Here is a 14,081-nt window from a genome sequence, read left to right as displayed (position 1 = left end):
TAACTTTTTGACAGTAACTTCAACCCCTTATTTGAAATCTACAGCTCAATTTACTTTTTTGCACATTGTAGTAGAGTATGTATTGCAAAGGGGGTTGCTTTGAGAGGAGTGACTTGCGCTTGAGTCTTTTCAAGGCTGGCACAAGAGTTTCAGGTTGGGAAACGCGTAAGGACAAGGGCTATTGCGGATCCCCAGTAAAGACAGGTCTCCAGACCAAAAAAAAAAAAAAAAAAACTGTGGTTACTCAAAGGCTGGCATCCTCAACTGCCGCCAGAGGGAGCAAGGCGCCCCAGCAGGAGCTCAGGTGGCCCTCGGAGGGCGCTCGGCGCGGGAGAGACGCGCGGGGTCGCGCCCGGCCGCTCCCAGCCCTCCGGGGGGCGCGCGCGCTTCCGCGGGAGGGAGCCGCGATGGAGGCCGCTCCCGCTGTCAGGCAGGTAAGCGGTCTGGCCGGGGCGGGTTCCCGAGCGATGGCTTGCCTGACAAACTTCCTCACCACGGTGGTTTGCACTCTCTCAGGTCAATGCTAATAAATCCCTCCCTTCCCTTTCCTTGGCGCTCCTAGAAGTAACTTGGAAAGTTGTTACCGGGGAGACGGTCTCCTGTGCTTCCTGCGAGCCTTTTCCCACCCGGGCGGTGTTTGGAGCCTCTGCCTCTCTGTGAGCTGGGGGTGTTGGAATTTGGTCTCGAAACGTCCAGGTCCCCACGTCCCAGCGCAAGCAGGTGCAATCAGGCTCCATTGTCGGGAGACTGACCCTGTATCTATCACGTTTATCCACTCTCATCCCTTCCCGTAGCTATCAGTCTTTGATAAAAAGGAGCCCAGACTCTAGATGGTTTCCATCACTGTGCTGTTAGCCAAGTTTTTGGTTTCAAGTAGTTTTGTCCACTACCTGATTTGATAAAACGAAGAACTTAGGAATCTTTAGAGGGGAGCCTACTTTTGTTGTAGGGTGCCCTCCTATCTGAACACTACCCTCATTACTTTTCCTTTGGTTGTGTGTAGGTATTTTACTTTCAGAGAAGTGCAGTCAGTGCTTTACCTTTTATTGGAGTAGTATTTTACATTTTACAAAAGAATAGAGGCGCTCAGATAATTGGCCTTCCAGGTTCTGCATTTGCAGATTCAACCAAAAAGTATGCACAGCATTATGTAGTTAGACCTGTGGTAGTTGAGCCTGTACTGAACATGAATAGACTTTTTTTCCGTGTCATTATTCTCTAAACAATTTACATAGCATTTGCTTTGTATTAGGTATTATAAGGAAACTAGAGATGATTTAAAGTATTAAGGAGGAAGTGCCCAGGTTATATGCAAACACTGTGGCATTTTATATAAAGGACATCCACAGATTTGGGTATGGGGGTGGGGGATCCAGGAACCAATTCCTGTGGATATGGAGGGACAAATATATTTCAACTAAGTCTCAAAGCATTACTATGAAATACACAAAATAGATAATCATGAACCCAATCAATTATTGACCTATGTCTTGGCAGGGTGTTTGGGATAAGATGGTGAGAATATAGACATGATCCCTGCTCTCAGTGAGCTTATTGTCTAGAGGAAAGAACAGTTATCCCTACTGCAGATTCAAGGAAACAGATTTAGTGTGATTGAGTTACCATCATAGGCCACATAGAAGTTAGAGAGGTAAGAATGTGTAACAGCTATCTCACAAAGTCAGAATGAATCCCTCCTGAGAATTTGGATTTAGAAACTGATAATCACACACATGCAAACGCACACGTGTGCACACACAGAATATGAAAAGTTTTATTATATGTGTTAGCTGTTGCTTATATAATCAAAAAGGAAGAGCAGTGGGCCTCCCCGGTGGCACAGCAGTTGAGCGCTAGGTTGCGAGGCTGCCCGCAGCCTCTGCAGCGCCGGTTTGATCCCCAGCTGCTCCCCGGCCTCCAGAGGAGGGTCCCACATGACGTGCAGACCTCTCCTGCCACCTGCTGCTCCCCTCAGCAGTGTACTTCTGTCCTTCTGCCTGCTCTGCTTCCCCGCTCTGGCTCTGGTGAATTCTCTCACCCTCCCGCGCTTCTGACTGTACCCAGTGCTTGTATAAATAAATAAAAATAAATCTTAAAAAAAAAAAGAACTTAAAAAAAATCAAATATAAAAAAGGGAAGAGCAGGACAGGCTTCTCAAGCTGGTTTCAAATGACTTGAAAGCCAGGAAAGGAAACTGGCTTCAGGTTTTTATTGGGGTTGAGGTGAGTTCAGGATGAGGGTTCCTATGTGCCAACAGAAGCTTGCTTGGTTGAATTCTCCGCCAATGCCAAAGGAAACACCCAGGCTTTTTTTTTAAAACCAGCATATCTATTTGAGGAGTAGAAAGAGATACAAGGAGGGGTGAAGTGTGAGTCTGCTAGACTTAAATGGCCTGCTCGGCCACCATTTTGCATAAGTGCAGTCTGCCCTCCAATACAAGGTCAGAACAGCCTGGTCAGCTATATGACCTAAAAGAATGTAATATACCAGACCCTACAATGTTCCTTTCAAATTGAGCAAGATCAGGATGCTTGATCACGCTAGGATAATGGGCATACGTTACGAGGTCTGCACCCCAGACACTGATCAATGGAACATCTTGTCGATAACATTGGAACCACGGCTGGGTGTCTGGGCTATGGTTTCAATTACAACACTTGGTCATCAAACAGATAAAAAATATCTGGTCAGCAGGCTCATGTCCCCCTGAAGCCCATTTTCAGTTTTACCACCCTTTTTCTCTTTTTTCTCCTACCCTGCATACTTGACGCTGTATGATTATTCTGTTAATAGAAAGGCCAGGATCTTACTTGTTTAGCAGCATCCTGCATCGTGTAGCCTGCTCCATGACTCCCGTTTCTTTATCAGTGTGGTGATGCCAACACAACAGTGAAGGTAAAAACTGTCAACAGGCAAACATTAAAAAAAGAAAAGAAGAATGAGAGAGACTCCTTTTCATAATTTACCCCAATGTTTAATTTGTGATTGAAATGTTCCATTTTTTAATTTAATTGAATTCGAATTTACGTAAGCCATGAAGTATAGCCATGAACTTAAGTATAGCCTGAAGCCAGTAAGGAAGGTGAATGCTATGTTAAAGAGTCCAACAATGTGTATTTTGAGAAATAAAATGAGTACCTTGGTCACTACCAGTTAAGTCTGGGAAATAGGAGTTTCTGTGTGAGGCCTTTTATTGTGGACCTTGATAGACATTTTGAGTTTGAGTTTCTGTGAATCAAGAGAGTTCCAGAATTCTTTACCACAAAGGGGTCAATTCTTAGGTTATGGCCCAGGAGTTTATACATATATGTAGATGGAGTCAGCATCAGCTAGAACATTCAGTGTTAAGATGACTGAAGTCCACCCAGTTTTTCTGACCCCTTGGTCCTTTCCTTTATCACGTACATGGTGGTTATGGGATGAATAGCAGCAGATCTCCAGCGAGCTCCCTCATTTGTAATGGTGGTAATGCTGTCCACCAAATAGATAGTTTGTCCACCAAACTTCAAATGGGATTTGAAATGTACAAACTCCTATTGCTGTCCACTCACTTGAACCCAAGTCATGCCCCAGGTAGACAAGGGGTCTGGAGGTGGGGTGACCTCTTCTAGCACTATGGCATCTGACAAAGGAGAGGAGAGACCATGCCCTCCTGTAGGTACCATTTGCTAGAGGGTTTAATCCTGTAACAAGGTTCTATCCTGTAACAAGGAGGCCTTGGAGGCTGTGTTGAGCTTGCAGGGTGCTGCTTTCAGAACGCAGAGGGATGCTGGGTACAAGGATTTACAGGCTCAGGCTTGTGAGAGCCTCTCTTTCCAGGAGAGAACAATATGCTATGAGTAATTGCTGCTTTAATGGCATGTAGTATGGGGCTGACGAGATTGTTTCTTCCATCAGAAGCCTAGAGACAATGAACGGATGTTATGAGTGGCCCAGAAACAACATGAAGAGGCTACTAAAGTCTCTAGTATCATGAAGAGTTGATTCTGTATGTTGGGGGTTGCAGGGGGAGGTGGGGAGTAGCACTAATGGGAGTGTCTGTTATAATTTTAACAAATTCTAGAATCTCTTTTGAGAGGGGATCCTATTCATTGTGGGTTGACATGCAAATAACAGCATAAATGGACTTAAATAAAATATTACCTCTGGAACCTAAAAAGTCCTAAAAGATATGGGCTTGCTTTTATGTTGTGGGTGCTAAGAGGGTTAATAGCTGTTTCTTGACATTGTGAGATTTACCAAATGATTTAGTCAAGGTGGCAGGCCTAGGCCCTAACCCTATATATGGGGCAATTGACCTTTTTTTTTTTTTTTCGTGAGTGCCTTTGTGAGTATATGAATGTCTTTGACTATGGCAAAATAATGTTCTCAGGAGTGGATGTCATCAAATAATGTTATACTTGTGTTCCTGGAAAAAGTTGAATACAATTAAGACAGTGATTCTAAAGGCAAAGCCTTTGAGGTATCCTAAGGATAGCCAGGTAAAGGTGTATTGTGTCCCTCTAAAGGTGAAGGCAGACTGACTGAGAGGCTGTTGAAAGAAGCACTAAACAACATGATAAGTCCATCAAATTCATATTAAAATATTTACTAGTTTTTGATTGAATAGAGTCAGTAATTTCTGTAGTATTGGAATTAAGGATACAATAATCAACTGTGAGACACCATCCATTCTTTCCAATTTAAAACCTATAATGTAGCTTAACAGGCCACGTTGGGCTGTTAAATGCAAAAGCAATAGGGAATAATTACTCTTTTACTAATTAGATTTTTATAGTAAGTCTCAATCTTTGAAGGCCCTATTTTATTTTACATTGAACTATACTAAATATTTTAACAACAAATTAGGGATGGTGATACATGGGGTCCAACTTAAAAAAAAAAACAAACAAACAAGAAAAAACAGTGGGCCACCCTGGTGGTGCAGGGATTAAAATCTCAGTGCTATCAAGCCATCGCCAGCCACTGTGGCATGAATTTAATTTGATCCAATTCGATCCCCACCATGGAGCTAACTCACATATGGCACAGCAGACCTCTCCTGTCTCACCCACTACTCCCTTCAGCAGAGTATTTCAGTAGATCCACCTATTCTGCTCCCCCCTCTGTCTCTAGTGAATTCTGTCACTCCCTGCACCTCTGCCCTACATCCCAGTTCTTGTTTGCATAAATAAATAAAATAAATCTTTTTTACAAAGCAATTTATAAGCTCCAAATATTTTATTTAAATTGATTGTTCTCTGAAGCAGAGTGCCTATTACCCCTACAGGACATTTTAGGGCAATGTGCACTATGACCAGGGAGGACATAGACAAGCAGTGTTCTGATGGTTAAGGTGAGGTATACTTAATTGTTGTCTATTTTATGTTGAGTAACTCCCCCCAAACTCACAGGGGGTACCTTGTTTAAATGTAGTGGGATCTCCAGGTAGAATTGTAGTTTGAACCTAGTATTGATTAAAGTTATGAAGATTCGGGGACTCCCTGGTGGCGCAGCGGTTGAGCGCTGGGTTGCGAAGCAGCCCGCAGCCTCTGCAGCGCGGGTTCGATACCCGGCTGCTCCCGGCCACTGGAGGAGGGTCCCACATGACATACAGACCTCTCCTGCCGCCTGCTGCTCCCCTCAGCAGTGAACTTCTGTCCTTCTGCCTGCTCTGCTTCCCCGCTCTGGCTCTGGTGAATTCCCTCACCCTCCCGCGCTTCTGACTGTACCCAGTGCTTGTATAAATAAATAAATAAATATTAAAAAAAATAAAGTTATGAAGATTCACCAACTGGAGGATTTCAATGGATTTTGAATTTAAAGCCTGTAATGTAGAGGTGCAAAAATGAATCTTTTTTGTTGTTGTTGTTGTACATGTTATTTTAATAAAGAATGATTTCCAACTGAGTCAAATTGTGAATTTTTGTCTTATTTGTTTATTCTTCCCACTATATCCAAATTTGCTTCTTTTGTTGTCTCTCTTTTTGGTGATTAGTGAATGTACTTCTGGCGGAGGGGGTCCTCTCTATGTCTTCGTATTCACAAATTTCTCTCACTGAGAACTTCATCTCAGTATCATCACAGTTAGGGGCTTTCCCATGGCTGTGTTTCCTTTATAGAGTTTAAAAATCCCAAGCTTAAATTGAATTTGAATTATTCCTTTGCTGTGCCCTGCTAATGCCATGGGTCCTTTTCCCTGTAACCCTGAGAATCAGGATTGTTGTTAAAACAGCAGCATAGGTGGCAGCCCCAGAAGAATTTAAGGGTCCTGTTTATCTATGTGCTCTTATAACAACTGTTCCCCTCCCACACCCTCCTGTTACACTCTTTTCCTTTATTTTTAACTCGATAATGACTGCTTTTTCATGAGTTTCCACCCTTTCAGCCTTTATCTTGCACAAAGCATAATCTTTCCCACGAGTGCTCTATAGACTGGAGGCCAGTGCCTGGTTGAGATAAGGGACTCATTTATTTTAACCCCATTGTTTGTATGAATCAGAGTTTATTAATTTCCCTATCAATGGATGGTAAAGTTGCTTCTAATTCCCTCATATTTTAAATATTCTTTTCACCATGTGCACATTAAAAGTTGCTAGATTGTAGTACATACCCATCTTGGACCCTTGTAGACATTGCAGATTTTCTCCATAGAGGTTGAATCTGTTGATGCCCCCATTATATCATATTTTTACTGTTTAATTGTAGCTGACTGAGAACTTTTATTTTTTTTATTAGTTTTTATTTTTTTAAAGATTTATTTATGTATACAAAAGCTAGGATACAGGCCAAAGGTGTGGGGGGTGAGAGGATTCCCCAGAGACAGTGGGGAACAGAACAGGCAGATCGACTGAAATACACTGCTGTGGGGAGCAGTGGGAGAGACAGGAGAGGTCTGCTGCGCCTTGTGGGTTGCTCCCGGGCAGACCTGTGATGCAGTGCTTGCGTCTTAACCCCTTGCGCCACCAGGGGGACCCTGCTGACTGAGAACTTTTAAAGGCTAAGGACTTTGTTTTACTCACTTTGCACCCTTAGTGCCAACTTAACTCCTTAATAAATAGTAGTAGCTGGAAAATGTTTGTTGCATGGACTATAGAAGCAGAAACATACTACTTACTGTTTTCTGAAAGCTTGAATATTTTCCTTTTAAAGTTAATTCATATAATTTGAACATTAATTCTTTTCCTTTTAAAATGTGTATTTCTCAATAAGTAACTTAACTTGTTTGATACTTGTTCCAGGTAATAAAGGAAGGGGATTCAAGCTTTGCCACAGGAAGAGTTAGAGGAAAACCCTAGTCCTATTGTTGATGAGAATAATACAGTGTCAGCGAAAAACAGGGACCAAAGGTACATAACTGGAGTGGTGACTGGAGCTTTTGGGTAATATTTTTTTTTTTAAACAATTTTTTTTTAAAGAGGCACATATTTTATTTATTTATTTGTTTGTTTGTTTATACATGCACTGGGTACAGTCAGAAGCGCGGGAGGGTGAGAGAATTCACCAGAGCCAGAGCGGGGAGCAGAACAGGCAGAAGGACTGAAGTACACTGCTGAGGGGAGCAGAATTACTTCCTGTACCTAAAAGGAAGTTTAACAATGTTTGACCTACAGCATGTAGTGATTACATGATAGGTTTTTATTTTTTTGGGAAAAGAATGAGACTTTAATCAGTTTTAAGTGGAAGAATAAGCTTTAAAGTTAGGAGTTTTCTCTGGTGAATTCTCTCACCCTCCCACGCTTCTGACTGTACCCAGTGCTTGTATAAATAAATAAATAAAAATAAATCTTTAAAAAAAAATAAAATAAAGTTAGGAGTTTTCTGTTCTTTTTATATTGTGTTCACTTGATTGTATAACCTGGCTATGCTTAAGGTTTCTCCACTGTAAAATGAGACCACTGCTTGTTGACTGGGTGCATGGAGTCTTTCTGTAAGAACAACATTTCTGTTACTATATAAATGCTAGCATTTATTACATATTACAGGATTCATTATAAAACTACCAATTCCTATGATAATTATGAACCATTTAGTAGGTTTTGGAATAATGCAGCTGTAAGTGGAATTTCCTTAAGATTCTATTATATATATATATATATATAGTTCCAATATTAATTCATTAGAAAGCTGATATCTTGAGGATTAGGTATAATTGGTAGCAGAATTTTTTATAATTTTAAAATATATTAAAAGAATATTAATAGGTTATAAGGATTAGTACAAGTGTTCAAAATTAGCTAATTTATTCAATGTTATGAATCTTAGCATGAATAACAGTTCTTCCTAAGAAGGTTAACATTATATTTTTTAAAACCATATCCTAAGGAAAATAGTTAATTTCTAAGAACTATACTAATATAACTACATATCATGTCATTTATATTGTTTATATTCTTTTTGGACACACTTAGAGAAAGTTTATGACTATTATAGTGTTTGATCCTTCTGCGCTGTGATTTTTGTAGCTTGTGTTACAGGTTAGAGAATCTTTATAGCTCCAAGAGCTATCTGTAGGGCTAAGCAGTTATCTGTGGATTACTGTTGGCCACTTTAAGCAGAAAAAGAAAAAAAAATGTTAAAGCAAGGAAAGGAAAAGTTGAGGGAATGAGATGATTTGGAATAGAAGGTAAGAGGAAAAAAAGATTGTGTTCTAGTGCTTTGCTACTCTAAAGTACAGATAAATAGGACCAGAGGACTCAGCATCATCTGCCAACCGATTTGAAATGCAGAATCATGACCCCCTGAATCAGAATTTTCATTTTCAAAAGATTTCCAAGTGATTTATATGTACATTAAAGTGTGAAAAGCCTTGGTTTAGAGTGTTGAAGGTCTGTTTTTGTTCAGTCTCCGTGCTGATTGCAAGCACAGAGGAATTTGAGGAATTTTTATATGAATTTACATAGAATAGTCTTAAGTATACAATATCTCAGAAGTTTTAGACTTTTCCAGAGGTCACTTACCCAGAAACCAGAATTATCAGAACTCAGAAGCAAACAAAACCATAAAAGATCCTGAACATATTTAAATCAAAATTAATGCCAGTGTATCTTGTAATAAAAGAGTTCCTCGAGTCTTCATGTGGAGTATTTTTATTATATTTTCTGACACAGTTTTTATAAGCCGAAAGAAGTTGGTTCCCATTTTGTAGTTGAATAGAATATTGGGGATAGGAAGTTACATGATGATAACACATGTAGAGTAACAAGAAATGATAGAATTTCAAAAAGTGTGGCAACCTGGGCCTCTTAATATGGAGACCAGAGGTCTGTGCAGGTCAGCTGGCCCTAATATAGTATAACTGGCAGAAGGGATAGTTAAGAAGTCTGGAAGGTAAATAATGGTTTTTTTTCCTCTGTCATTTTAAATTCTTTTTTCTACCTGGGGACTTTAAATTGTCACTGTTTTCACCATTGTGATAAAGTAGCAGTTGAATGAGGACAGTAAGAGTGGAGTTCCTGAAGGATACAAATGTAACACAAAGAAGGCCAGTAATAGAAAAGTATTCATGAGGTAGGTAGTTAGGCAAAGAATTAAAAGGATGTCAGAGCCATTCCACTGGAACATTCAAGAAAAGTGGATTTGCGATTTTTCACTTTAGGAAGGTTTCTTACCAAAACGCATTTAAAGAGTTAAGCTTCAACATAACTTCACCAGTTAAGTTCACTGGTGTAGAGTAACTCATCTGTTCTAGCCTGGCTACCTCAGTTATTCCAAGTAGTGAATTTAGTGGGCAGCATGATAAAATTGAACACTTTGGAGACTGGGAACAAAATACCTGGGACAGCGTGTATGCTCTGTCTCTGGTGGATGCACTGTGTGGTGTTCTTGAGTATGTTGTTTAACCTGTCTGGCTCTGGTGACTTATAAATTTAGGGATTGGATCACTGTGTTGCAACACTGTTATATCTTGAACCAATAAGAAAAAATGATAACTAAATGCTCTAATTTATAGTCCTGGCAGCTATATGTATCAGTCATAAAAATACCCCAGGTGCCTCAATGAGTGTACATTATGGGGGAACACCTTTGTCTAAGATTGTCCCAGGGATGGGTGGGAGAGGACAATATGGGAAGGGGGCACAATGGACTATGGTGAAGAACTGTGAGTGGCTTGGCAGTGGGTGTGATGTGGTAATATACACCTGGAGGGTGTGATCCTCTATCTGTAAATCATATACAATGTTGTAAACCAATGTTAACTCGATAAAAATAAACAAACTTTTAAAAAATAAAAATAGGAAAAAAATTGCCCCAGGGATAAAATGTGGAAAAGTTCTAGATAAGAGTGACTACTATTTGTAATATAGGAAAATATATATTGATGCTTCCCCACAAATTAAAAAAAAGTTTTGAAAACCTAACAAAAGGCTACCAGAGAGTGAATCAGAGCTTATCAATGGGTGCTTTGTTTGATTTTTTTTTTATTGAGTTTGATTTAATTTGTGCTGCTTAATAGATTGGCTAATAGGTGCCTTTCTGACAGCAGAACTTAAAAGAAGTAGGCTTAAATTGTCATAGCAATTGATAGCAAAATCAACAATTATAGATTTTCTGCTTCAACCCTAAATATATAAGAATCTTAATTTTTATGTTTGTTTTGTTTAGAAATGACAATCTTTAGTTGTAGTATGTGGAAATGACTTTTACTATTAACTTCTAGAATTATGTGAAAGAATTATGTGAAATGGGCCTTCCCTGGTGGTCTGAGGGTTAAGTCTCAGCATTATCATCATGACAGCATATGTCACCTGGCCAGGGAGCTAAGACACTTATAGCACAGCAGACCTCTCCTGCCTTGCTAGCTCCCTGTATTTTAGTAAATCCTCCTGCTCTGCTCCCCATCTGTCTCTGGTGAATCCTCTCACCCCCTGCACCTCTGGCCTACACCCCAGTTCTACACAAAATAAAATCTTAAAAAAAAAATGTGAACCGAAGAAATGAAATTTAAAATAAAGCTAATGACACATAACTATTTATGCTTAAGAATTTAACTTTTAGGAAAAATGTATTGTAAAAGAAAACCCACAAACAAAAAAATCTTTTTTTCTTCTAAGTGGATTAAAATCTCAGGAAAAGAATACAGTGATCTGAAGCAGATGCTTTTATTTAATATAACTTGTATTAGTGATGTAGAGCTAGCAGCTATAGGGAGTAGAAAAAAGCCTTTGAGATTTCTGTTGTGTGTGGAAGATGACATACTTAATGGATTAAAAAGTACTAGTAACAGTATTTTGGGTAAGCTACTTAATATTAAACTTTTTTGTACTTTGGTATTTCATTTAAATTAAGTTGTTCTTTAAAAATATTTGTCATGGGCCTCCCCGGTGGCGCAGTGTTTGAGCACTGGTTTGCGAAGCTGCCCGCGGCCTCTGGGCGCCGGTTCGATCACCGGCTGCTCCCCGGCCACCGGAGGAGGGTCCCACATGGCGCGCAGACCTCTCCTGCCGCCCGCTGCTCCCCTCAGCAGTGTACTTCGGTCCTTCTGCCTGCTCTGCTCCCCGCTCTGGCTCTGGTGAATTCTCTCACCCTCCCGCGCTTCTGACTGTACCCAGTGCTTGTATAAATAAACAAATAAATCTTTAGAAAAAAATTGTCATTAGTATATACTTATTTCTTTTTTTTTTAAGATTTATTTTTATTTATTTATACAAACACCCTCCTCCGGTGGCCGGGGAGCAGCCGGGGATCGAGCCGGCGCTGCAGAGGCTGCGGGCAGCTTCGCAATCCAGCGCTCAGCCGCTGCGCCACCGGGGAGGCCCCTATACTTATTTCTTAATAGCTGATTTAGTTGATAATTGGACTTAAAAGTGGAGGAATTTATAAAATTCTCTGAATTATGTAACTAAAATGAAATTTGTTTAGGGTGGGCCTCCCCGGTGGCGCAGCGGTTGAGCGCTGGGTTGCGAAGCTGCCCGCGGCCTCGGAGGCGCCGGTTCGATCCCCAGCTGCTCCCCGGCCACCGGAGGAGGGTCCCACATGGCGCGCAGACCTCTCCTGCCGCCCGCTGCTCCCCTCAGCAGTGTACTTCGGTCCTTCTGCCTGCTCTGCTCCCCGCTCTGGCTCTGGTGAATTCTCTCACCCTCCCGCACTTCTGACTGTACCCAGTGCTTGTATAAACAAAAACAAACAAACAAACAAATAAATAAATAAATAAAACATGCCTCTAAAAAAAAAAAAAAAGAAATTTGTTTAGGGAGCCTTGGTGTTTTTTTCTTTGAATAATTATTTATTTGAAAAATTTAACAAATATAAATAGAAAAAAGAAGATAGGCAATCTTATATTCCTCATGTCTTTGATATAGAAAGAGAATAGAAAAAAAGAAAGATGGAGTAGAGGGCCTCCATGTTGGCGCAGGTGGTTGAGCGCCGCACTATGAAGCTGTCCGTAGTGTCTGCAGCGCGGGTTCGATCCCGGCCGGCCAGCGAGAATCCCACATGGCGCAGCAAACCTCTCCTCCTGTCTCAGCCGCTGCTCGCCTCAGCAGTGTATTTCGTCAGTGTGCCTGTTCTGTTCCCCACTCTGTCTCTGGTGGGTCCTTTCACCCTCCCGTGCATCTGGCCTGTACCCTGGTTCTTGTAAAAATAAATAAATTAAAAAAAAAGTGGAGTAGAATTTTAGAAGAGGTTAGATGTCATGATTATCATTTCCTTAATTTTTTTGTTCGAAAACATTTTAACAAGTCAAATATTTAAAGAATTACCTATATATATAAATTATAATTAGTAAACTTATGTTTGAGTAGAAAGTATTTAGATTTGAATTTCTCTAGATCATAATCAAGTTTTGCTAATTGTACAAAAAATCAGAAGTTTTGATCCTGTATTTTGTCGTTGACTTATGGCATCATCATAGTCATGCTATTCACAGGTAAGCTTCTCTACTCACACATGGAGGATAAAGCTTGCCACAAACCTGGTTAATGTACATCATAAGGATTAATTAATGTTGCACTGTAAAATTTAAACAAATCCCAGGAGAATTAATTAGTATGTTTTTATTATACTTTGACAACTTTGGGGAAGAGGTTTCCTGTAATCACATGTTTTCTTCATGGAATATCTTGGATTTATTCAAGCTGAAAAGGATATTTCAGATTTTCATTTTGGTTACCAATTAAGAAAAATAAACTCATTTTTGAATGTTTTTTGGCATTGAAATATTTATTTAATCACTTAAGGAAATATTAAGTATAGTTAGATCTATCATTTGAAAAACCAGATATTTTTGAACACTTTAAGATTTAATTATAAGGAAATAGAAAATTAAATTGCTGTCCATATGGCAAGAGGACTATTCAACTTTTTCACTACAAAGTACCTAAAAATGCTGGATAGGGGGAATGTTGCAAGTGTCCTTTTAAAATGCATGTATGGCTCACAAAATAGCAAGGAAAATACCTACCAGCTAAAAAAGAAGAGGGAGCTGATCATCAGAGTTATAAGCATATGAGCTAATGCTGTGGCAACCCGAAGGAGGTTATTAGCCTCAGTAAGCAAAACTTTAATGGTCACACTGGCATGGGAGATGATGCCTTGGACTTGTGTGAGTTGGAACTGAGAACGCTTTATAAAAAAAGTCTGACTCTTGAAAAGTTATACCTCTATGAAAGATAGACTAGGAAAAAAGTCCATTACATGTTAAAGTTGAGGATAAGGGAGATTGTCTAAACTGGGGTTTGGATGTTGCAGATGTCTTCCTGAGAAGTTTTGGGATCCCTGAGAATTTAATACTTTATGAGTAAGTAGAGCAGACTTCAATAAGTAGCCTATCAGATAGAACACTCTAAGTACCCATCAAAAGATCATTATATAAAGATGTAAAGGTACAGAGAATCACATGAGAGGGAGTTGCATTTTTAGTTAGGATGGTCAGGAAAAATTTCTCTGAGATGCCGCCAGTTGAGAGAGCCCTAAATCGTGGGGGTGAGGGACAAAACAAATCGATCAATTAATTTCGTTATATTTTATGCTTGTCATGTAATTTTAGTTTAAAATACATAGGAATTTTCATCTTAGTGAAAATCTTTTTAAAGTTAATTATCCTTAACGAAACATATCATCTTCATGAACGCTAATTATTAGTCTTACTGCTCATTTGCATC

The 14,081-nt window shown here is 39.8% G+C and overlaps 1 protein-coding gene across 1 annotated transcript in view; it reads left to right on the top strand.

Annotated features, from left to right (window-relative positions):
- Nucleotides 1–407: 407 nt before the first annotated feature.
- The window catches only part of GRAMD1C (GRAM domain containing 1C), a 71,503-nt gene continuing 57,829 nt past the window's right edge, over nt 408–14,081 (top strand). Inside the window, 4 exon segments of the mRNA XM_054700593.1 lie at nt 408–434; nt 7,221–7,249; nt 7,251–7,302; nt 7,305–7,361. Coding sequence (XP_054556568.1) covers nt 408–434; nt 7,221–7,249; nt 7,251–7,302; nt 7,305–7,361 — 165 coding nt within the window.

This window comes from Talpa occidentalis, unplaced genomic scaffold (genome assembly GCF_014898055.3).
Source record: "Talpa occidentalis isolate TD23 unplaced genomic scaffold, MPIMG_talOcc4v2.1 talOcc4.4, whole genome shotgun sequence".
Classification (NCBI taxonomy): domain Eukaryota; kingdom Metazoa; phylum Chordata; class Mammalia; order Eulipotyphla; family Talpidae; genus Talpa; species Talpa occidentalis.
Note: the sequence above shows the minus strand (reverse complement) of the source record. Positions and strands in the feature narration are given on the sequence as shown.